The sequence below is a fragment of the Chenopodium album genome, chromosome 24 (genome assembly GCF_948465745.1).
Source record: "Chenopodium album chromosome 24, dcCheAlbu1.1, whole genome shotgun sequence".
Lineage (NCBI taxonomy): Eukaryota > Viridiplantae > Streptophyta > Magnoliopsida > Caryophyllales > Amaranthaceae > Chenopodium > Chenopodium album.
The window spans coordinates 24,403,285-24,427,367 of NC_137857.1; the positions used below are offsets into that span (position 1 = coordinate 24,403,285).

The following is a 24,083-nucleotide window of genomic DNA, read 5'->3' on the forward strand; positions in this document are numbered from 1 at the left end:
CCCAATAAATGAAAACCATTAAAAATGAGAAAATCAATTTCATGTTTTACATTTTGCACCTAAAGAATAATACCTTTCTTAGTGAGAATGAGGATAGCTTAAGTGGTTAAAGCTTCCCTCCCAATTTAAAACCACACACACTTGATTTGCAAACCTTTAAATAACCCTTGAAATAGGCTTTATAGTTGGATAACCTCATACGGAGTAACCCTTTAAATAAACTTAACGACGATACATCAGTCCAATACCAAATTTTTAATAATGAGATATAGAGTAATACACTACAATCCAACCCAAAATCTAACAATCTTGAACTATTTTGAACATATCTTAATATTTACAAACGACAGTGATTCGATTCTAATTGTATTGGACAGACTTTAGTGCTTTCCAACGATAAATTATATGCCCTGCCCTAACATATGAGTTCAGGATCAAAAGTAACAAAGCAAGATTTAGGCTATACATCAATTCTAGAGTAATAATATATCGTTGGAAAGTTTTAAAGTCTGCTCTAATATATACACATAACTATAGGTGAGAGAAGTGCTGTACTTACAATTCTGAGCAAATTTACTGACATGCGATACAAATAATCACCAACAGATTCAGACTTAAGGTTACTCCTTGACTGGTTCATCCTTTCCACCATAATAATGGCGGAAGACACAGGAGAAATCCTTAGCAGAATTATTCTCACTGCACAGTTCGTGGTATCTGGAAAAACAAAAGAAAAATATATCAGCATTACAGAAGCAGGATATCTTAAACAAGCACGCCAATAGGCCAATCACTTTATACTCCACAATCATAAGTAGCTAAAGAAAGAAAAGATACGGTACAAGTATGTGAACCAAAGAATCATCGTTGTGTTTTTCATCAATCACCTCCCTTAGTCGATAAATTGATAAATGACCAGACATTGTTGAAACCACTATAACGAAATACCATCCAAAAAGGGACAGACCATGAATCTACTAATAGTAAAGTTCATCATACTAGAGTGGCTTGTGCTTAAGGACATCAGGAAGCATATGTAAATGTTATATAACAGAGCCAGGAGAAAAGAGGCAAAAACAACTTATAATAGCTCTGCCATGGGCATTACATGAATAAATCAGTACCAAAATAAAACTGGATCCGAACAATTCAGATTTCAAAAAGACAAAAATGAAATAACAAATTGTCTTACAAACTGCAACAAACTGATAGCATTGAATCTTTTGTTGATAGTTTTGAAGTTGATAATTTTGAAAATCTGAGATCTATTATGCTGCAAAATAATCTGTGTTTGCCTGAGAACTTCCTGCTGGAAAGCTTCATTGGAGGCCTTAAACCTGGTCTCAGACCCTTTGACAGAGCTTTCAAACCCCAGACTATTGCAGCAGCTATTGAGTATACCAAGTTGCAAGATGAGTCAATCCTAGCTAACTCACAAAAAACCTACAAATCGAACACAACATACCAGAAGCCTTACCAAACTCCTAGCCATACTTCCAAACAACCACACTTACTGCTTACACCTCCAACCCCACTCTTTTCCTTTCCCAAACCCAACTCTAAATTTTACCAGAAGCCAGAGTATGTCCCTGCTGATATTAGAACTGAAAAGATAGCCAAGGGTTTGTGCTACTATTGTGATGCCCCATATGATAGAAATCATTAATGCCAATTTAAGGAACCCCAGCTGTTTACTGTTGAGATTCCTGGTTTGGATGAGGTGGATGCTGTTGTAGTGCAGTGAGAAGAACAGGAGGTGGAGCAGGAGATTGATCCCTGTATTTCTTGCAGTGCTTTTAGTGGTGGTCAAAGTTTTCATACCATGAGGGTTAAATCCATGGTGGGTGGAACTCCCCTACATACCTTGATTGATTCCAGGAGTACACACAATTTTTTGGACATTCACTTGGCTGATAAGCTTGGGTGTAAGAGTGAACCAATAGAGGGTCAAGCTATCATGATTGCTGATGGTAATTATGTAAGTCTATATGCAGAGAGTTTACTTGGTCTATTGGAGGGCATGATTATGTTGTTGATGTTATGCTCATTCCTCTTGTGATATGGTTCTTGGTATTCAGTGGTTAAGCACTCTAGGTTCCATCCTTGGAACTTCAAACAGCTTACCATGAAGTTTCAGATGAATGATGATGATATTGAACTTCAGGGAATTCCTACCAAGAAGCTAAAGGTTTTGACCATGAAAGCTAAAGGTTTTGACAGCCGGTCCGTCACAGGAATTATTAACTGTGCTTCTCAGATTTGTTTTGATACATGTCTCTGATGTTTCCATGCCTATCAGCTCTTGTATAGTGTAGGTGTATAATGAGAATATTGAACACTTTGAGTTGCATAATGAGAATATCGAACACTTTGAGTTGCAGAACTTAAAGCACAAATTAACCGGAAGGATGTAGGGGTGTCTTTGATCATAGAATTTACATAGAACAAGGAGTGGGAGCAGTGAACATCGGCCATATAGATATCCATTGAAGCAAAAGGATATCATTGAGCAATTGGTGTAGGAAATGTTGGATAGAGGAATTATTCAAATTAGCACCAGTCCATTTGTTTCTCCTTTTTTTTTATGGGAAAGAAATATGGCACTTGGAGACTCTGTGTGGACTACAGGGAATTGAACAAAAGAACTGTTAAGAGCAAGATTCCTATTCCTGTATTAGAGGAGCTAATTGATGAATTATATGGGGCAGTGGTCTTCAGCAAACTGAATATAAGAGCAGGATACCACCAGTTAAGAATACATCCAAATGATGTGTTCAAAACTGCTTTCAAAACTCATGAAGGGCCTTATGAGTTCTTAGTTATGCCCTTGGCTTAACTAATGCCCCTTCCTCTTTTCAAAACTGGATGAATGCTGTGTAACTGTGTTCAAGCCCTTATTGAGGAAATGTGTGCTAGTTTTCTTTGATGACATCCTTACTTACAGCAAAAGTATGGCAAGGCAGCACTTGGAACAAGTCTTCAATTTGATGACTGAACATTATTCGTATGCAAAACTAAGCAAGTGTGCTTTTGCAACAACAAGGGTAGAATACTTGGGACACTTTATCTCTGAAAGGGGAGAAACTAATCGAAGCAAAATTGATGTTGTTCGTTCTTGGCCATGTCCTAAATCTGTCAAAGAACTCAAAAGTTTTTTTTTGTGGGATTAGATGGTTATTACAGGAAGTTAAGGGGTTATGCTAATCTGAGTAAGCCTCTCACTGATTTGCTAAAAAAGGTGCATTTGAATGGAATAACCAGGCCCAAATTGCCTTTAAGCAATTGAAAACTGTTTTGGTCAATGTTAGTTTGTGGTGGAAACTAATGCCTCCAAAACAGGTATAGGAGCAGTTTTCATTAGCAGGAATTTAGGAAATGGCAGAAGCTCCCAGTCTATGAGAAAGAACTCTTAGCCATGGTTTTTGCTGTGCAAAAATAGGAACAATATTTGATAGGTGCCCCTTTTATTGTCAGAACTGATCAAAAGAGTCTAATGGCTATTACAACAAAAGATCTCAACCCCATTTCAGCAATTCTGGCTTTCAAAACTCATGGGTTTCACTTATGAAATTCAATTTAAGGCAGGCAAAGACAATTCTTCTGCAGAACCTGATGCACTAAGGTTTAGAAATTTTGCTTATGGCAATTTCAGTAATCGACTCTGATCTTAGTCATATTATCAGTTAGTTATGATAAGGATGACCATACTAAATCCTTGTTTCAGAAATTCAGCCAAGGTGATGATGTTACTGATTTCAGTTTGGTGGATGGCCCGATTGGAAGGCATGGGAAGATTGTGATTGGACCTGATATTGGTCTTAAGTGCAAGCTGATATCCTGGGATCATGCTTCTATGAAAGGAGGGCATTCTGGCACAGACAAAACAGTCAAGAGAATGCAAGGATTGTTCTATTGGAAAAAATGGCTAGAGACATTAGTTAGTTTGTTAGGAAGTGTGGTGTGTCAAGCTTCTAAATATGACACTTCAGCTAAACATATCTGGACTGATATATCTATGGATTTCATCACTGATTTGCCCATGTCTATGGGAATGGATGTCATCTTTGTTAAATAGAGCAAATATGCTCATTTCATGGCACTTGGGCACCCTTTCAATGCAATAGAGGTAGCGCAAGTCTATCTTGATTATGTCTTTAAGCTCCATGGCGCCTAGAAGCATTGTCAGTGATAGGGATTCAATCTTTCTAAGTCAATTCTAGAAGGGTTATTTACTCTACAAGGGACAAAATTTATGCTTTCTTCTGCTTACCATCCAAAAACTGATGGCGGCCAAACTGAGGTGGTCAATAGGTACCTTGAGACTTATTTAAGGTGCATGACTAGTGATAGGCCTAAGGACTGGTGTAAGTACCTTCCTATGGCTGAGTGGTGGTATAATACTCACTTTCACTCTGCAGCAGGGATGTCGCCCTAAGCTGTGTACCTCATTTGCCTGGAGAGTCAAGTAATGCAATGGTGGATTGTTGTAATGCAGCAGGGGAATTGGTGTTGAAAATACTCAAGGATAACCTGGTCAAGGCACAAAATCGAATGAAAATGCAGGCTGATAAGAGAAGGTCAGAAAGGCAATTTGCTGTGAATGATTGTGTTTGGCTAAAACTACATAACTATAGGCAGCATTCTGTCTCTTACAGAAGTAACAACAAGCTGGTAGCCAAGTATTTTGGGCCATTCAAGGTTACTGCAGTCATTGGGAAAGTGGCGTATAAGTTGCAGCTACCAAGTTCTGCAAAGATACACAATGTTTTTTTCATGTGTCTCAGGGGTGTTGCCTGCTACTTCTGTGGTTCCACCTGATACACCTCAAGATGTTCACGCTCCTTTCCTTCTGCTGCCATCCTTGACACCAGAACTAGAACTATCCAGCTGGCTGGCGCAACTCAGGATCAAGTCTTGTTTCAATGGCAGAATAAACCTGCTCATGAAGCTTCTTGGTTGGAGAAGAGTGATTTTGAAGCTTGTTTTTCCACTTTCTCTTCCATTTTGCCTTGAGGACAAGCCTTTTGAAGGGGGAGGGTATGATACAGGATAGAATTCATACTCTAGATTTGGCGGGAAAGTTTGTTAGACAATTTGTTATTTCATTTTTACAGCTGGATTAGGGAATCTTTCTGTTAAGTAAGCATGCTTTATTAATGCACATTTGGTTGTAATTTGGGGGTTATGCAATGAATTACAACTTCTCTCTCTAATCTTCTCTCTCTTCTCTTTCTCTCTCTATTCTGTTATTTTCTCTGTTCTTCTTCTTCTATCACCTTCGTCTGGAATTTCTGGAGCTAAATTCTTAGCTCAGTCAGGTGTATAAGGTTTATATCTTATCAATTGCCAATACTTCAAACATGAAAGAAGAGGGTATTAAAAACTGAGTATTTGAAAATCAGTTTACAGTACATTGGGTGCTTATGTAAGCAAGCACAGAATGAACACATTGCTAACTGGAAAGTTGAAATAAACAGATAAAAACTAAGAATACTATAGAGTAAGAGACCAAGGAATATATTCATGGTATAGATCCCGTCTAGATTAAATAAAAAAACAATAAAAATAAATAAAATAAAAAAAGGAATCTCCAACAAGCATAGCACCAATCCAGGAAATAATTACTTCAAAAATTTAGCATAGCCATCTTAAAATTACATAAAGGCATTGATACACATAAAGACAGGGAGTAATAAATTCTGCTGAGTAAGAAGAAAGATAACATTAAGGCAGTGACAATTTAGAAAAAAAGCTTTTCTAACTTATTAATCCCATGAATTACACAGGCAAACACACAGAGAATACTCACTCTACTTTCACCTTAACAATTCTTTCTCCACTTCAGGATATAAATCAGCTTAAAAATGTTCATGACCACTTAAAAAGGAAAACCATAGCTTACATTAAAGAATGTGACGCCTTAAGGACAGCATTTTTTGGGGTCAGTCATTTCTGAAATAGTGTCTTGAAAGAAAAATATCTTACTAAGAGAGCAGAAAAAAGACCAGAAATATAACTACAGAATAGCATTATTTTATGGTTTTTTATGCAGAGAAAATAGCACAATTTAGATATTCATTGTTGGGAAATATAAACAGAAGATCCAGCAAAACCCAAATTATATTGCAAACTAAGAACTTGATCACTGCTTTTGTCATATGAGCAACATAAGAACTGAAGCTAACACAAGTTATAATAAGACATACATTTCTTGTGCTTGGATAGTCAATGGATGTTTGACACCTGCCTCTTTTGCTGAAACAGCGGCAAGATCCAAGTCCTTTGCCTGCAATAATAGTCAAAATTTTACCACCTCTTTAAGCAATCTATAAAATGATTAGGGATTCAATAATAAGTCCATTTGGTCAATGATTGTGCACAAGTTTATTTTTGCACATGAAAATCATATGGATCGCTCAATAAGAACAAAGAACATAATTAAAGATTGAGAACGTAATGTAGAACAATTAGCTTATCTATATCTACATACCATGAGCTTAGATGCAAAACCCCCTTGATAATTTCTCGACGAAGGTACCCCATCCATCACCCCGGGCACTGGGTTGTAAGTATCACTGTAAATAGCCCATGTTAGCCATATTGTATGTGAAGACGTGACGTCTTTTGCCAATTTAAACTTAAGATTACAATTGAATCTAACATTATGGGGTTTGAAGATGCTTGAAAAGGATCGGAAACATGAATTCATATTACAAAACTAAGCATCAATCAATAGCTAATTACAATAACATCACACATGAAACAATAAAACAGAAGCTTAAAATATTCTATGATTCATATAAGAAAATTACTTAAGTATTTTAATCAAAAAGTTTCAGGGATTACCAGAAAGGAAAAATATTTCTCACATAGTGAATAGAAACTTATTCAGATACTCAACAAAGCCAAGTAAATTTTATTCTTCTAAGTTCATACGTACAAGCCTTTAAGAAATATGAAACCCCACTTACACCACGTCCACTTCTTTAAAAACTAAACTCGACAGCTAAGATAACATGAAAGACAACAACGCGGTGAGAGTAGTGTGCTAGTGCAGAGAATATAATATAAGTACTGCTAAATGTAGGATTTCCGCAAGGCAGTGCATTCATGCACTGTGCACCTGTGCAAGGTGTGTTATCTGCTGCCGGAAATCTGATTTGTGGGTCTGCACAGGTCTAAAGTTCTTCAGTTGCAGCAGTTAAAGGCATAGAAGGGATGCACCTTGCTGATCCATTATTGGTAAAAATCTATTCAAAGTTTAAGAGAAGCTCGATGCTATAATATTTCTTATTAAGACATCAAGAACTATGTTTCTTTCCATAGAATTCAATTCAAAACAATTGTGAGAATAGTTATGTGGGATGGCTGAGAGGAAATCCCGATTATTTCTATAACCAAACAATTGGCCACTACGATGGAACAGACACGGATTTTCTCATTACCATGCAAAGCACAACAAAAGAAGTTGGAAAGTCGAAAATTATCGCCACTAGTGAATCTATTTGAGGAAATTCAAGAAAGAAAAAAAAAAGAGAGAGAGAGAGATAGATTGAGTCATGGATCTACCTGAATTTAGATTGAGTCATGGATCTACCTGAATTTGATGGAAAAAGGTATTTGACTTATAATTTATACTTATGTTGTATAAAAGTTGTCAAGGTAAGCATCTTACTAGCATGAGTGTTGTCTAAGGTAAAGAGATAGAGAAAATAAAGGTAGGGTTAAACCTTGTACTGAATAAAAGAATAAATTGCAAAATAGATTGTTCCGCAGACTAATAAATAACAATTGTTCATATATCATATTTCATGCAAATAGATAGTTTATCTAAGTCTAACAAAGATAACATTGGGGGATTTGAAAATTATACATGGCTTGTGGTTGTACAGATGAGTAATAACAAATATGATCAACATATATTTCAATTATGCAACCACCCTTTTCGTTCAATGAAGCTTGTGTTCCTCGTTTTTTTACTTACAAGGAATTACACCATAGTCACAAATTATATGGTGTTTTAACACACAAATTTAGTATCAGATCTTCTTCTGCCTTAGAATCCCAAATGCATACCCAAATGAATAATTGAGTGTCATATAGGCTTCCTAGGCTTTATGTTCACTAGAATCCTAAATTATTCAAACAAAAAAAATAATGTTTTGAGGCGAGAGCTCCAAGCACATGGTACCCTCGTGTGCACTATCTAAAATGTGAATGCTGATGAGTGCAGAGGGATATGAGGAATTGAAAAAATTAAGTATGGATTAAGGAAGGGGATAAGTTTCTTTCCCTTTCATGAAAAACCCAAACCAAATGGCCCCTCAACAGTTATTAGTAAAGCATGAGTATCAAGAAAGAATTTATTGGAAGCTCTCGCATCTCCAAACGGCTATCCCTAGGCTAGATTTAGACACTACGGCGCAGTGGAGGATATGGCTGAGAGAGTGCTGGCATAGTGGGTATGGAAACCTTGAGAGAAGGCAGACCCAAGATGTAAAAAACAAGTTGGCATAATGACACTGCAATTAGCCAAGGACTAGGAATGTTGGAGGGGCATTCTTCAATCTGGATTTGATGTGGGAATTATGACACAGCAATCAGCTAAGGACTAGGAATGTTGGAGTGGCAACCTTTAACTGTATTTAATGTGGCAATTCCATGATATGCCAGACTTTTTTTCTTGAAGTGTGTGGAAACTTCTGCCTAGACAGATACAAGTGACAATCTGTGCCACAACCGGAAACGAAATGATTATTTTTTTTCTTTCAGAACACACCTTTTTCAATCACCAACCAAAACAGTTTCCCACAGGGATATGCAGAAAAACTTCAGTAGTTTGCATGCAAGTCTACCTCTGAATTATTTCGCACTAACATAGTTCTAAAGCATCAGTCCATTGACATAAGATGAAGGATTCAGGCAGCAATTTTGTAATGAACTGTGTTCGGTCACCCAGTAAAGATCAATATAACAGCATGAAATTCTGATTTTAACTAGAAAATTAATAAAGGTGAAAGCTTTAAATTGATTGATAATGGTGGAAGAGTTACAAACGATAATTTAATAGCTTAAGGCTATCAATCTTCGTTAGTGAGTTTAGCTCACAGCTCTCCAATAATGGCTTTAGGCCATAACTCTCCAAAAGGTTCTCACCAAATTTCTGCCTACCTATTTCCTTCCCTTCCCTCTCTATTTATACTAAGGACTATTAACCCTAATAAACTAATATTACTAAAATACCTATACTACCCCTCCAAGCTAGTCTATTACAAATTTGTCTAGTCATTATAGTGCTCACTGCTCAGATGATTGGAAAATAAATATATAATTAATAGAGGTATCACTGAAGTTGAGGGTTTTACTTTTACACAAAACAGTAACAAGAAATACAATAATTGTCAATTCATTTAAACATCAATTGGAAAAATCCTACATTGGTTATTTATCTTCCTGCATTTGAAAATTATACAACACAAACAATTAAGAGATATTTATTATGGACCTATACTTGTTAGTAGCCATGACCAATACACATTCAAGAGATTTAATACCTGCTCCAGCAACGAGCACTTGAACAGTTGAATATACTCGACAGAGTACTCGCAGCAATTCCCTGAGACTGACCAATGGCAAGGGCTTCTGACACTCCAATCATGCTAATAGCCATTGCGAGGTTATTGCATATCTTTGCGACCTATTAAGAAATGGGATTAATATTTTTTTTATTTTTATATTGTGTATGAACACTAAGCCGAAAAAGAGTAATGCTGTAGAGGGAATCGATAGATGTATTAATTGATGTTATGAAGTCACCAATGATGAATACGACTTATGTAGAGAGAGAATCAAAATACAGAACACTTAAGAGTCAATATTACACTTTCCTACAACTTCCTCATTTATAGGACCAGCTCAGACAATTCAGAATACTCCCCTCACATAAATGTAATTCCTCACTCCTTGCCCAAGGCATCCTTCCCTAAATTTTGCAGACACTTTATGCTGCAATCTAAAAAATTTCCTTCTTACGCCTGGCATATATCATTCTCACATGTGGATTAAGTAGATAATCTGGTGCATTACATTATAGTGTAACACCCCAAAATTTTGTAAAATAATTTTAGATTTTAAATGACAATGTAATATAAAACAGCAGAAGTACAAGAAGTGTAATGCCATACTCGAGAGAGTACAAGCCATGTACAAATCATCCAAAATAGAGTTTGCAAAAAAAAAAACGTTTAATTTAAAAAGGATACAAATAAGTTTTCGTAAAAAAAAAAAATAGTTAAATGAAATCAGAATGATAGATAAAATCACCAAAGACAGTTCTAACTATGGTGTTATCCCCATCATGCATCATCATTCATATCAGTCTCATAATTACTTGTGGAAGACGTGAAAACAAATAGTGAGCAACTGATCAGTGAAAGATTACTCTAGCACGTAAAATATAGTTATTTAAAATGGTTTAATTCAAATAAACTTATTTTGTCACAAAAATAAAACAATATATGTCACGATCTAAACACCACATTCACACATAAATTGTTTAATCCCTAAATATTAGCATAACGAAGATCAAAGAGATACTCCAAAGAAGAGGAGGAGACATTGTGCCAATAAAAAATAGACTAAAGGAGAAGAGCTTATAAAAGAACCTACTGAACCATTTCCTGCTCCACCACAATAGATTGAGGCTCTGCCCATGGAATGAAACAATGGTTCTGCTGCCAGGTAGGCTTCCTCAGTGCCTCCTACCTGAATCCATTTTCTATACTTCGTCAATATAATGAAAGAAAAAATTATCAACAAGTTTACCAAGAAAATGAAAGCTATTGTAGCTTGAGTGAAAAAACCAATCGCTGAAGCTGCTAAAAGCCTAAAATAAATTATGAAGAAAAGGAAATAGAATTGTGATGTAGAGCATTTTTGGTACAGTGTCACAAGTGATGGGAATGGTGTAAGAGGCAGGGTAACACACTTTGATACCAAGGGCAACCATTACCAACCACACATTACTTGTCCTAACAAAATTGCTAGCCTCATCAATCACCAATATGATACAAGGAATTCCTTTCCTTAATTGTAACAAACAATTAATACTGGTAGCAGTTAACATCGCCCTAACCCTCACTATTTCCGTTGCAGAAATCATACCAAACATGAACCTAATATGATCAAGATGAAAACCTTAATTAACAGTTCAAACTTAATCCTTTCCTTGCTTATTTTGTACTGTTTTTATTACTTATCAATATGCATGCAAGAAGTTTGTCAGCAAAGCGTGATATTCAGGCTCCTTTTTTACTACTTGTATATATGATTGATTTAATCTTGTCTTCTATTGCTATATGTTGAAAATAGGTTTTTGTGCCATCCGGCTTCTACTATATATATTGTTGAAAAGAAAAACAACCCTAATCACTGCCTTAAACCCTTAAACAGGAGATAGGAAAGAAACACATCATTCCCCCAACCCTAAACCCCTACACAAGAACATAATCCTTAACCGGTAGTAAGGATAGACTGCACAGGGAAGAAATGATGCCACATGAACTAATAACCAAAACCTTTACCAGATAGCGGATTGAACAACAATGACAATAAAACAAGATCATGTTCTCAAGTCCAGGAAATACAAAGAGATTCAACTACTCAAGGACCAAAAGGCCCAAATCATGAGGCCATTAAAGCTCCTTTACCAAGATTTTCAGCAGCACCCATAGCAAATGAAGCATAGATGTTGGTAGGAAGTAAATTTACCATGAAGGTCAATGATCCAGCTTCTGCAGCAAGTATACCACCAGAAACAGGTGCATCTAACATAAATGGCTTCTCCTGGCAACCTACAATAAATTGAAGGAATAACGACAACCGGACACAAGAACACAGAATTACAAACATCCAAACGTAATTAATAAGGAATATTAAGCCACTTATATAGATTGGCATCATCTTATACCAAATTGAATAAATTTATACGGAGTTCATAGTCTTTGACCATAAGCTCAACTTTTTTTTTATTTCCTAGTAATAGAATAAGCTAAACTTATCAGCGTAATTGCATAATACATAAATCAGGCAGACCATGTCATTTTATTCCAAAATAATTTGGAGAAAATGAAAGGAATTAGTATTACTCTAAGAACACTACATAAAGCAACAAAAGTCCAAAAGCCTAATTGACCCAACAAAGTACAACTTTAGATAATCTCAACTTACTTATTTTAAATAAAACCTCTTTTTATTACAGACTACATAAAAAGAATTTAACCAATGAACAGTAAGATCTCTAGTTCTGCCAAAAAGGGCAGCAAGATATGAGGAAGCTGTTGCATGGAAATATGCCAAGATAGCCAATGATAAAGTTAAATTTGCCTAAGGTTATAGTTAGATAAGAGCAGCTTCAATACGAGAATACACCATATTTATGCAGACATGACGGAGATCAAGAAAAAACAAATATTGTTACATTCAGAAATTATTTGTTTAATCATTATCATTACATGTATCTACCATGCTGCTTTGGTTAGTTGTCAAAAGGAGAAATATCATCGGGGGGCATTCTTCTTAAATGCTCAGAAGTCTCACCAAAAATTACGCCCTACCTGAGGTTTAATTAAGGGATGGAAACAGAATACTCTTTAGGAAGACGTTTCGACAGGAGTGTGGTGTGGTTCCAGCATAAATTGATACTTTAATTAGAGAGGAATTAAAATAAAACCTTGGAACTTTTGACAATAAAAGAGACGAGATTTTAGTGGTTTATCAGCTCTTTTCATCAATGGATTAACAATGGATGACAGAGAAGCATTAGGTGTCTATCAAAGAAAAAAAAAAATTGATAATTTAGAGCATAATATAAAGATAAAAGCAATACATGAAAAATATAGTACTACCTCTGTTTCATAAAATCTGCAACAAAGGGCCTTGCACAATTCCCAAGGCAAAATTTCTTAAGCAAAGATTAGTAAACAAAAGGGCATGTGATTAATTGGATGAGAGAGAAAATAACCCCACCACAACCACCCAAAACCCAACCAGCACACCACCACCAGACCACTGCACCAGACCACCAACACCACAACAGACCACCAACACCACCAGACCACCAACGCACAAACCAACCTCACCACCACCAATCACCTCACATAACCACCCAAAACCCATCCAACCGACTTGCACCACCACAAACAACCCACCCAACCACCAACGAACCAAGACCCCAACTCACCACCAAAGAACCAAAACCCCCACTTACCACCACCAACGAACCCATCCAACCAAATTGCAAACCCCCTAATCGCAAACTAATCGCAGACCCCCCCCCAAATCGCAGACCTCCGAATCGCAACCTAATCGCAGGCCCCCAAATCGCAGACCTCCCTAATCGCACGACCCCCAAATCGCCTCGAACTGGCAGGATGACGCGAAAGGGGTGAACAACGACAACTTTGAACGGGGAAACAGAGGCAGCGGTTTCGTGGTGGTGGTGGTTTCGTGGTTGTGAGTGAAGAGAGAGACTTGAACTGAGTGGTGGTGTCGTGCTGTTGGTGGTGGTGTCGTGCTGTTGGTGGTGGTTCATAGGGAGGAGAGAGAAAAAATGGTGACGTTGGTGGTGGATGTGGTTGTGAGGGTGGAGAGAGAATGTGGGTTAGGGTTTTAATTAAGGATAAATTAATTTGGGTTAAAGAGTTAATATGTTATTTATTGTAGTTAAGTATAATTTAGTAAGGGTATGGTGGTAATTTTACACAAAAAAATTTACTAACAGGGGAAACTTTTGGTTTGTTGCACATAATGTGTAGTTTCCGTTTTAGGAAATTGTTGCAGATTTTATGAAACGGAGGTAGTATTACATACAGTAATAGGATGATACTATGACACTGACAAACTAAGTATTTCTTAGTGCTTTGCTGCAGCTACCTTAATATATGTATAATACCAAAGGAAGGTAAGGGATGAGTAAAAAGAGGATTGTATGATGAAAGCTGTAAGAGAAACATTTTGTTTTTCTACAATTACAATTAAGAACGGTTTTATTAACATCTTTTAAACTTATAATTAATGTTCCTGTGTTTTACTATTTATACTATGTGTGTTTCCTATTTTGTGCATAGCTCACAAGATGTATGGAGCTTTTCCCAAAAAAAGACGTACAAAAAAGTCTGCACCTACCACTTAAATGAAGGAGGAATACAGAAAAGTTACAAGTGAAGTGACTATGAGAGAATGAAATTAAAAAAGGAATGCTTTTATCCTTGATATTTGACTTAATAGGGAAAAAATAAATACTACATAATATTCTGAAAGTCAGACACCATTCCCCCCCCCCCTTCCTTTTTGATGGTCCACACCAAAGAGACCATAGGAGAATAAAGAGTTCAGGGAAGAAACGCAAGACTGAAGATGTATGAGTCATAGAAGATAACTAGAAACAAACAGGTCGACCAAAATCCTAAGACCTGAATGTTACTTTCATAAGTATTCATTAAGTCTTCAAAACCCTTATATCTACACAAGTTTATATAAAATGTTTTTTAAGAATTATATAATAGTTTAACTTAAAGTACCTAACTTTTCCTTCAAGGCACAGCCAGAAACAGACAGGGAGAGTTTTCTTGATGTCAGCGGATCAATTGTAGAGGAATCAATAAATAACCAAGGTCGTAGGGAACTGCTACTATGAAGCAAGCCATTTGGCCCCGTATAAACATCCATAACCTGAACAAGGCATAGAATAACCTTGGTAAATTTCCAATGTATGCACATAAAGATTATTTGGACACAAAAAAGTTGGAGATTGGGAAAAACAAAAATTTTGCTACAATTTAGAGCAAGAAGGAATTTATACCGTCAAAAATTTAGTGAAATCAGAGTCATGATTAGCATGAACACAGATGGGTGTAAAAATGAAAACAAACTCAAATATTTCTCAAATTGTGATGACGATCTCCAAAATGAATTAAGAATTAATGGTAAGCCATTCAACCCATCATACAGGTGAGATAAATTAATATCATGTTTGGGTATGCTCTGCAGGAAAACAATGTGCACCTTTCCTAACGCCTTGATATCCACCTCACTTACTCCCTAATTTTAGTTGAAAATACTATGTTGATCCTTCAGACCAAGGAAGGCACAATTAATCTCAGCAGCAACAGCAGCAGCAGCAGCAGCAGCGTAGTAGTAGTAGTAGTAGTAGAGGATTAACTACATTGCTAAATCAATCCATTGTCAAAAAAGTAACATCGGCTTAAAACTTCAGTTAGAAATTATTCATAGTATTAAATAGAAGAATGGCTGCGATGAAAAAAGACATCAAATATCTTTGAAATCAACAAGATAATTAACAAAGACATTTTTCTGCCTTTTAAGCAAGTAAATCGATTAATAATAAAGCAAGATTACATGGGACAGGGTTCGAGATAGAACTCATAGAAGCAACACAAGCAACCTTTGAAAATTGAGATGAGGAAGAGCAGTTTGAAGTGTCATGCTAGTGAAACAATAAAGAATCACGTAGACTAAAATAGTGTAATCTATAGTCGTTAGCAACTACCTTAAGCCTAGTATTAAATAATCCCTACTTGTTCACCAGAAATAATTGTATTAAAGAAGAAGAAAAAATACTCATAGTAACGAATACCACATTAGTCAGAGTAGTCACTCACATGAGTGGATGAAGGAAGCATCGTAATTACAACATCACTTGCTTCCGCAATTTCCATAGGTGTTTCCTTCACAGGAACTCCCCTATCCAAGAATGGCTGAACTGCAGCTCGATTGCTAAAGACAAGAATGCTAACAAAATTAGTACAGATATCAACATAAAATATGTTTCTCTATACAATTTGTTCTTCACATTCAGTATTCAACAAGGTGCCTCAAGTTGATAGTTTCAGTACTTAACTAGATAACTATATAACGTAAAACGCTCTTATCCAGAAATATTAATCTACAATTCTAGTAACAAAATTACAACTCTATCCTGTAGATCAATTTATTTATAGAGTGGAGGTATTTACTAGCACATCAAAAGGAAATTTTCTTTGATCACTTCAAACAAAAATAGTGACAAAGTTAGAGCCAGCAACTGAGGTAAGAGGTTGTGTTGGTGTATATTATATCATGTTGATGTATGAAACAGAAGGTAATTAAAAATGTATAATACGACCTCCGTTTCACATTATTTGCAACTTTGGAATATTTTTATACCTTACAGATAATACACCAAAGTTCCATTTAATATGAAATGGAGGTAGTATAATTAATAGGTCAAATTATATCTGGCTATATTTGATTTGTGTTAATGCTGTGTGAGGTTTTCAGGATCTCTCAGCCACTTCATATCGCGTTAAGGTCATGTTATCATGGCCAATCTATGATCGCAAGTTTTGAGCAACACTTCACGCAGCCACGAAGAAAAACACTACACACACAGTCGCAGACACTTACATGTCATGGACAGAAACTCTGAATCCTGATTTGAAAAGGTTCATAGCCATGTGAGATCCCATATTACCCATTCCAATGAAACCAACAGCCTATACAACATTCAGATAATCAAAGTCAAATTAATCTTCTACCAGAAATTGTGTCTAAGATGTAAACTTGCAAGAAAATATATAAATATGAAAGAAAGCTTGCACTAATTAAATTAAAAGAAAAAAGCTTCTCACATCTCCTAAACTTCATAAATAATTTTCAGATACAACACCATATTATTAGGCACCCACACTATAATAAAATCTCATCTAGCCTGTGAAATTGAGCTGCATTTTATAGGTAATATATCTTGGTGTCGTTTAGATCTTGATAGAGAACAATGTGACAGCTAGATAACATTTACATTGTTTGTATTCACCCTCCAGGCCAGTTATTTTAAAATCGGACATTAGTACATTACCCCCTCTGTTCCCAATTAAAAGCTTCTCTTTGCACTTGTTTTAGTAAGTTGAATTTAAAGAGTTTTTTTTTTAAGAAAAAATAAATAAAGACGGTGAATAAGCATTCTCATTACCATAAGGGTAGTAAAAAAGTAATGTAGAAAAATTCTAGAAAAATATTATAGAATTTAAGTGCAAACTTATAAGTTATAATTATTACCATGAGACTTTATTATAACTCTTTTAATTTATGATTGTAAATCTATCTTTAGTTGAATTTGATGAACAATTATCTAAAAAATATATCAAACAATCATAATTATCTATATATTGAGCATGAAGAACCTTACCCAATTGATATCCATAGACGAACCTTCACAAAGACATGCATAAAGGAAACAACTTATAATTAATCCATAATTCAATAAATGTAGATCAATTTTAACCAAGAATATTATAATGATTAACCCATAAATCAAAGTAAACATATTATGACTAATCTTATAACTAATCTTAAGATCTCTTGTTTTTCTCTTTTCCAAATTTCATTTAATCTTAAGCATTTTCCCATTCTCAAATTTTGCAGCTCATATTCTTTAGAGCAAGATTAGCACTAGCTCTTAAGATTCTAGATGACATCATCATTTTCTAATTTTGCGGTCTTAAAACGAGACTTTATTATTTTTAAGCATTTATGAAGTTTGGTCTTAATAAAATCTAAAGTGGAGTCTTGAAAATCAAAACTCAACTTCGGACTCAATTTAACACTCAATTAATTTTTTTTTTTAAAAAAAAACTTTTATAATTTAATTTATAAGTAAAAAAATGAGTATGAGCAATTGAAGACATAAAGTTTATCGAGTCTTAAGGAGTTTCAACATAAATATAAATTAGAAAAAAAAAATTAATCTAAAAAGCTGATGTGGCAATGGATTAAAGTCTTAAGATGAGACTGCGCTAATCTTGCTCTTAGGTATTCCGTATAGTTCTTAAATCGTTCATATCAACTTTCTATAACAATCATCTCAAATTTTTTAACCCCTTTTAATTTCATCAAGGACACTTTCACATACAAATAAATAAATTGCAGCGTGGGTAGGGTATAATTAAATTGAAAAACCCAAATTTTAAATAAAAATTTTAAAAACAATAACCAAAAAAGGACTACAAAATAATGAAAAGGTTATAAAGTTCAATTGCGCCTTCAATTCCTTATATAGCAAAGTGTTTACTTAGAGCCATGTTCAATCGCCTACAGCACCAATGCAAACCTATTGTAAGCTAAAGGAGATAGAACTTATAGTCTTATACAAGCATACCAGTCACCTCTTCTACTAAAAAAAAAAAAAAGAGAATGCAAAGCCCTACTCAGCTTATGCATACATTAAAAAGTTTAAAAAAAATGTAGCCCCGTAAATACCAATATATTGGAAACCAGGTTGACTACAAAAATTTACAGTTTTAAACCGGGTTCCAAACCTTACTAAGCTTAAACATTTACACCAGAGTTTTTATAAACAACCTCATCAAATCAAATTCAATTGCTAGAGATATGCTACGATATAGTCATGAAAAAATGGTGCTTAAGGTTGCAACATTTTAGATGAATTAGCCTTGCCACAGCAAAGTTTCAGGTAATTCCCATAGAAAACATTTGTTGTCCACCATCATCCTTCCCTTAAACCTCAAATTATTTCCCCGACAACCTAAAAAAGGCATATAATTCTCTGCAAAAAAACTGTAAAGGGACTGCACCTTATGTAAGATGTTTGTATTTTTATTACTAAGATGATATTCGGCTTCTCGAAAGTCAAGCTAAAAAAACTAAGATCACCACAGTTCAAAAGTTAACTAAAATCTTAGAAGACCTTAAGTCATTGCCATGGTTGTGCAACTAATTATTCCAAGCTATGTAATTTTCTCCCATTAAAATGCCTCTTTAGCCTCTTATTCAAAAAATTAACAAATAAAACAAAATTGATCAACACTTTTTTTTCCCAGGAAATAGATATTATACAAACGAAAATTAATTGAAACCCCCAATTCTATCAAAATTATAAACCTTAAATGCTTAAGCTAAGTAAAATGAAAACCGTAGTTGATTAAAATTAAAAAATCAAAAATGAATATAATTGCGATTAAATGTATAAATATCAGAAAATGGTATTCAAAACAAAAAATGGCGAATTTGAAGGTGAAATCTGTAAAAGGAAGGGAAGAGAGAAAGTTACGAGCAACGTCATTGTGGGCGGAAGAAGAGAAGGAGCGTTTGACGAGATCGGAGGAACGGGCGCCGCGGATGGCGGACTGAACGCCGGTTCTGAGTTTAGCAAGAGTCGTTGCCATTCTTGCTTTTTTTTTTTTTTGGTGAAGGTTGTTTGCTTCACTCTACTTCCTATTGAAAAAATAGTAAAATACAAGGGGCTTCCGCGTCGATTTCAGAGAATTTAGGGATCGATTTTTATCATTTACCCTTTTTAGAGTGATTTTTCTAAAATAATATTGTGAAAATTTATACGGTTATTTCACAAAATGTTACTGAGTATTTTAATGATTAATCAATTGTCACTAAGCACTTTAATAGTTAATCAAAAACCATCAGAGTTTTCAAAATTCACCAAATGCCACCGACTTTTTAAGAAATTCACCAAATGCCATTAATGACTAACGATCGTTAATCCGTTAGTCATTAGGATTAAATCATAACACATGTCATAATGTGATTGATTTGGGGGTAATTTTCTCGATTTTTGTGACGAAAATTATTTGGGGAAAGTTTTTGTGGGGTTATATTGATCCTTTATGGGAACAAATTAAGCTCTTTATGGGTTCAAATTAAGCTCGGAATTGGCAAAAAATTAACATAACCCTATTTTGTGTGTTGAGAAATATCTCAATTTGCGTATCAGTTTTTTTTAACTATATAAATTTTCCAGGTTAGGTTTTGACGGTCATTTAGGCCCTTTATGGGTCAAAAATCAGAATTGGAAAAAATATGTAAGAGCCCTGTTTTGCATGTAAAGATCATAATTTTTTTTACCGTAAAAATTGCAAAACGGGGCATTTACGTTAATTTTATGCTGAATATAAGCTTAAAAATAACCCCAAAAACCTTACCCCGGTCAATTTTAATGGTTAAAAATGACACTCTAATCGAGATATTTCTTGACACACAAAACGCGGCATTTACGCTATTATTTTACCGAGCTAATTTGAATCCATTTAGGGTCAAAATTACCTCCAAAACCTTACCCGATCAATTTTCATGGTTAAAAATTAATGACATGTTAATCTACATATTTTTTGACATACAAAACGGGGCATTTACGTTATTGTTTTGTTAATTCTGAGCTCAATTTGGACCCATACAAGGTCAAAATAACCCCTAAAAATTTACCAAACAATTTTCGTCACGAAATCGAGAAAAATTACCCTAAAATCAATAATGTCATAACATGTGTCATGGTTTAATCCTAATGACTAACAGGGTTAACTGTAACACCCTGTAAATTCATTTCCTTTAAATACCCATTTTACTCTTTAAAATACGATTTAGGAACATCTAAGACATTACCGCCACCGTGAAAACGGCTAAGGCAATTATCAAAGATACACAGCGGAAGACTTAAAATTAAAAACTGTTTAAACAAGTCAACTATAAGTTAACCAAACGAAAGTAAAGTTTAAAACCAAAACAAAAAAAGTCAATTAAAATCAAACTACAACTTAGAACCATTAAAGGCCTTATTCAAAACCGTTCCAAAACCAAACCTTTGCGTTAGTCCACACAGAATATGTCATAAATAAATAAAGCATTAAACACATTGTAAACTAATGGAAACTAGCATGATTCACTCTTCACTCATGCCCCGTCATGAATATGCTTCAATACCTGGAAAGTTTATCTCTACTTGTCCCCACTACTCTCCATTAAAAATGGGTCATCATAGGGCCAAGATAAAGACATGGTCAAACACACAAACACACACAATCAGCAAAGCTGAGTACATAAGCGTAATTAAACACGCTAACATGCTTTCACCTATCAACACACACTTACCTCAATGCACCTGTTTACAAGCACACACGACAATCAACAAGACACTTTAACTAGACACTAAATAATTCATTTAGCGTTGATTACGCATCGAACGAGTTTCCTACTATACCTCCCTCAAATAAATCGAGGTTAACTGACATGAGAGCTAACCGTGCCAGAGACAAAACCACTCAAAGGTGGCGGAATTCCAACGCATAATAATAAATAAAAAGGAATGTACAGCGTCCTGTACTCCATTAGAAATTATGGTTAAATATAAAACCCCATATCTCCCCCCCATTGTTCATACTCAAGGTATATACATTCCAAGAGTTTTGATGTGTAATCTCTTTCACTTTACATTATTTACATGTTATTGGACTTGGTGATGACTCTCAAAGCATAAGAAATCAAATCAACAATAATTATTCAATCAACCAAACATACCAATTTAATTCTTGAATAATTAGTGACCACATATTATTTAATGTTGAACCCTTTTTAATTCTATCTCAGTGTCAAAGACACCTTAAACGCATAAAGCGCCAAAAAATCCTATCACTCAGTGTTAAAAACACCTTACGTGCACCAACATATAATTTATTCCTCGTGTACATGGACACTTATATAGCTCATTTCTCATGCTTAAAGAGCATCAATAAAATTTATTTGAACCATAATTAAATTCCTTTTCAATATTCCAAACATAATTAAACATGTAGTTCAAACAAAAGTGTGGTTCAAACACAACATGCCAAACATTAATTTTCCAACCATTAATCCATCCCAAATAAATCATGCTTTCTAATTTAATCACCAATATCAATAATCCACAATTTCCAATCATAAATATGCTAAGTACGCGAACGTACCTTGAGTACGACCTTAAAATCGCCACGACTAATACAAATTGCTTACTTCGAAGTCTCCTACTGTAACACCCCAATAATTCTCTCTTTAAACCTTTGAGGACCCTGAACAATATTCAAGAGAATTACTGGCGTGCTACCGCCACGTGTTCAAACGTTAAGGCTTTATCAGAAAATAGCAGCGGAAAAACTAAATCAGTTATAAATAAGTTTCAAAACCAACGAATGAAACCAAATTAAGTCATACAACTTGGAACCATTAAGGCCCTTATTCAAAACCCAATAAAAGTAGTAAGTGATTAAATTCAGTGTTCAAATAAATTCAAACCCAAAAGAAATAGTGTCAAATAAAATCGAGTTAAATAAAATCAAACTTGCAAGAAAAGCGAAAACAAGCAACCAACTCTCTACTCAAGATCCCACAACCCTGATGAATGCTGCATGTGAGAGAACCTGTGGTTATTCTGCTCCCCAATATTACAAGTGTAAAAATTGGATCGTCACAGGGTCATTGAAAGGCGAAGGCCATGACCAAAGAAAGACACACAAAGCACGCAATCAGCAAAGCTGAGTACATACAAGCTGCAAAATAAATTAAGAATTCCATAACATGCTACTAATAATCAATCATCACGCATCATTAAATTATAGACTCAACACACGACTCAACTATTTATATTACTAAGACTCCATTAATTAATAATAGGTAAATCATTATTTTTATTCATTGGATTACGCAATAGACAAGGTTGTCCAACCCATGCTCCATTTGGAACATCAATAAAAGAAAAACCCCATGCCTCCTTTCGGAAACATCAATAAACATCCAACGACCACGGGCGCGACTCCGTGACCGTAGTTAGTATGAGATCTCACCTAACTCCTAGTTTTGAAAAATATTTGAAATAAGAGACTCGTAGATCAGACGGCCTCGAGAAAAGTACACGGCTAATACCCCATGTACCCCAACCCCTGATTGTCATTACTCCAGAAGTGCACCAATCCAGAGTTTTATTGCTCATCCATCTTGCACTTTACGTGATTTACAGGTTTAGACTTGGTGATGACTCATATGCATAACAATACAATCAATCCAATATCAATTCAATCAAGTAAAGCAACTTTTCAATTTCAATTCTTGATTTATTAGTGGCAAGCAACATTTATTATTTATTCCTTTACTACCTCGGTGTATAAACACCTTGAGTGCATAAGGCACCCCAAACTCTTAACCTTGTCTTATAAGACATGAACCATTCCTTTACTCATCCTATTTCATTAAATCATGAATGAGTAATAATTAAGTCATTTCACCAATTACATACCTTTGCCTCTAAGCGCACCTTGCATAATTAGAACATAACCAATAATTACAATAAGGAATAGTGCACGTCAAAGGAAATTCACAATGTATAACCAAACAATTTAACCCAGTCATCCCTAGACATGATACTAAGTTCTCGATCCGTCCTTAAACATGCACCTAAAAGCAAGGTTTTGTAACTTGTACGTACCTTGAGCAAACGAATTAGTATGCCACTTTACTAACTAGAAATCACCTTCAATAAACTCCTCTCCTAAGCCAAATAATAACATCTCAATCAATACCCAATCAATCAAATTTACAGCAATACTAACTTACTTTAAAACCTTCAAAATCCAAATCAAACAACACTTTAAAATCTTCCTTTTAGTTAAAATTAAAGGCTTATATATAGTTCTTTAAATTTTCTTCGTAAAAACCTTAAAATACACTCTTATACATGAAATTACAGCAAGTTCAAAGTCTAATAAAAATCTAAAAATTATATAAAAACCCCTAAAATCTCTCTTTTTAATGGGTGATTAAACCCTCTTTATAAAACATCAAAAGTAGTACTTAGAAACTATTTCCAACACTTGAAACTTCAATAAAAACATATATTTATGCTTAATTAACTTTAAACATAATTAATTTTATTAATAAAACTCAAGGATAATATTTTAAGTATGTAAAAACTTCGTTAAAATCAAAAACTGCCCGAAAATCATATTTAGAGGCTGAATTTGGCCTCGAAAGGGTGGTGCTCACTACCAAAGGTAGTGAGTCTTTCTTAAAACGTGGTTTCCACATGGAAAACACTACTTTTTTGTCAAAATCGGATGAGTTTAGAACCTGGTCGGGATTAAAACGGGATTAATATTAACGAACGGAAATCTAAAAATTAAAACACGAATCTATGTGTTCAAAATAATCTGGAATTAAGTTAAACTAATCAGTAGTTATAATCACCAAAATTT

At 34.8% G+C, this 24,083-nt stretch overlaps 1 protein-coding gene across 2 annotated transcripts; it reads right to left on the bottom strand.

Moving 5' to 3' along the window:
- Positions 1-237: 237 nt before the first annotated feature.
- Positions 238-19,287, bottom strand: LOC145611676 (putative 3-hydroxyisobutyrate dehydrogenase, mitochondrial). 2 transcript variants are annotated; one of them, XM_081667025.1, is made up of 11 exons: positions 19,127-19,287; positions 17,246-17,268; positions 16,465-16,553; positions 15,681-15,795; positions 14,580-14,730; positions 11,770-11,852; positions 10,669-10,764; positions 9,555-9,697; positions 6,491-6,575; positions 6,207-6,286; positions 238-717 (listed from the first exon to the last, which is right to left on the bottom strand). In XM_081667025.1, exons 1-11 carry the CDS (start codon positions 19,239-19,241, stop codon positions 621-623), a joined length of 1,077 nt encoding a protein of 358 aa, XP_081523151.1. In that variant the 5' UTR covers positions 19,242-19,287; the 3' UTR covers positions 238-620. The 2 variants fall into 2 exon arrangements, with proteins under 2 accessions (XP_081523151.1, XP_081523152.1); XM_081667026.1 differs by lacking the exon at positions 17,246-17,268 and having other exon boundaries at positions 239-717; positions 19,127-19,269.
- Between the last annotated feature and the right edge of the window lie 4,796 nt (positions 19,288-24,083).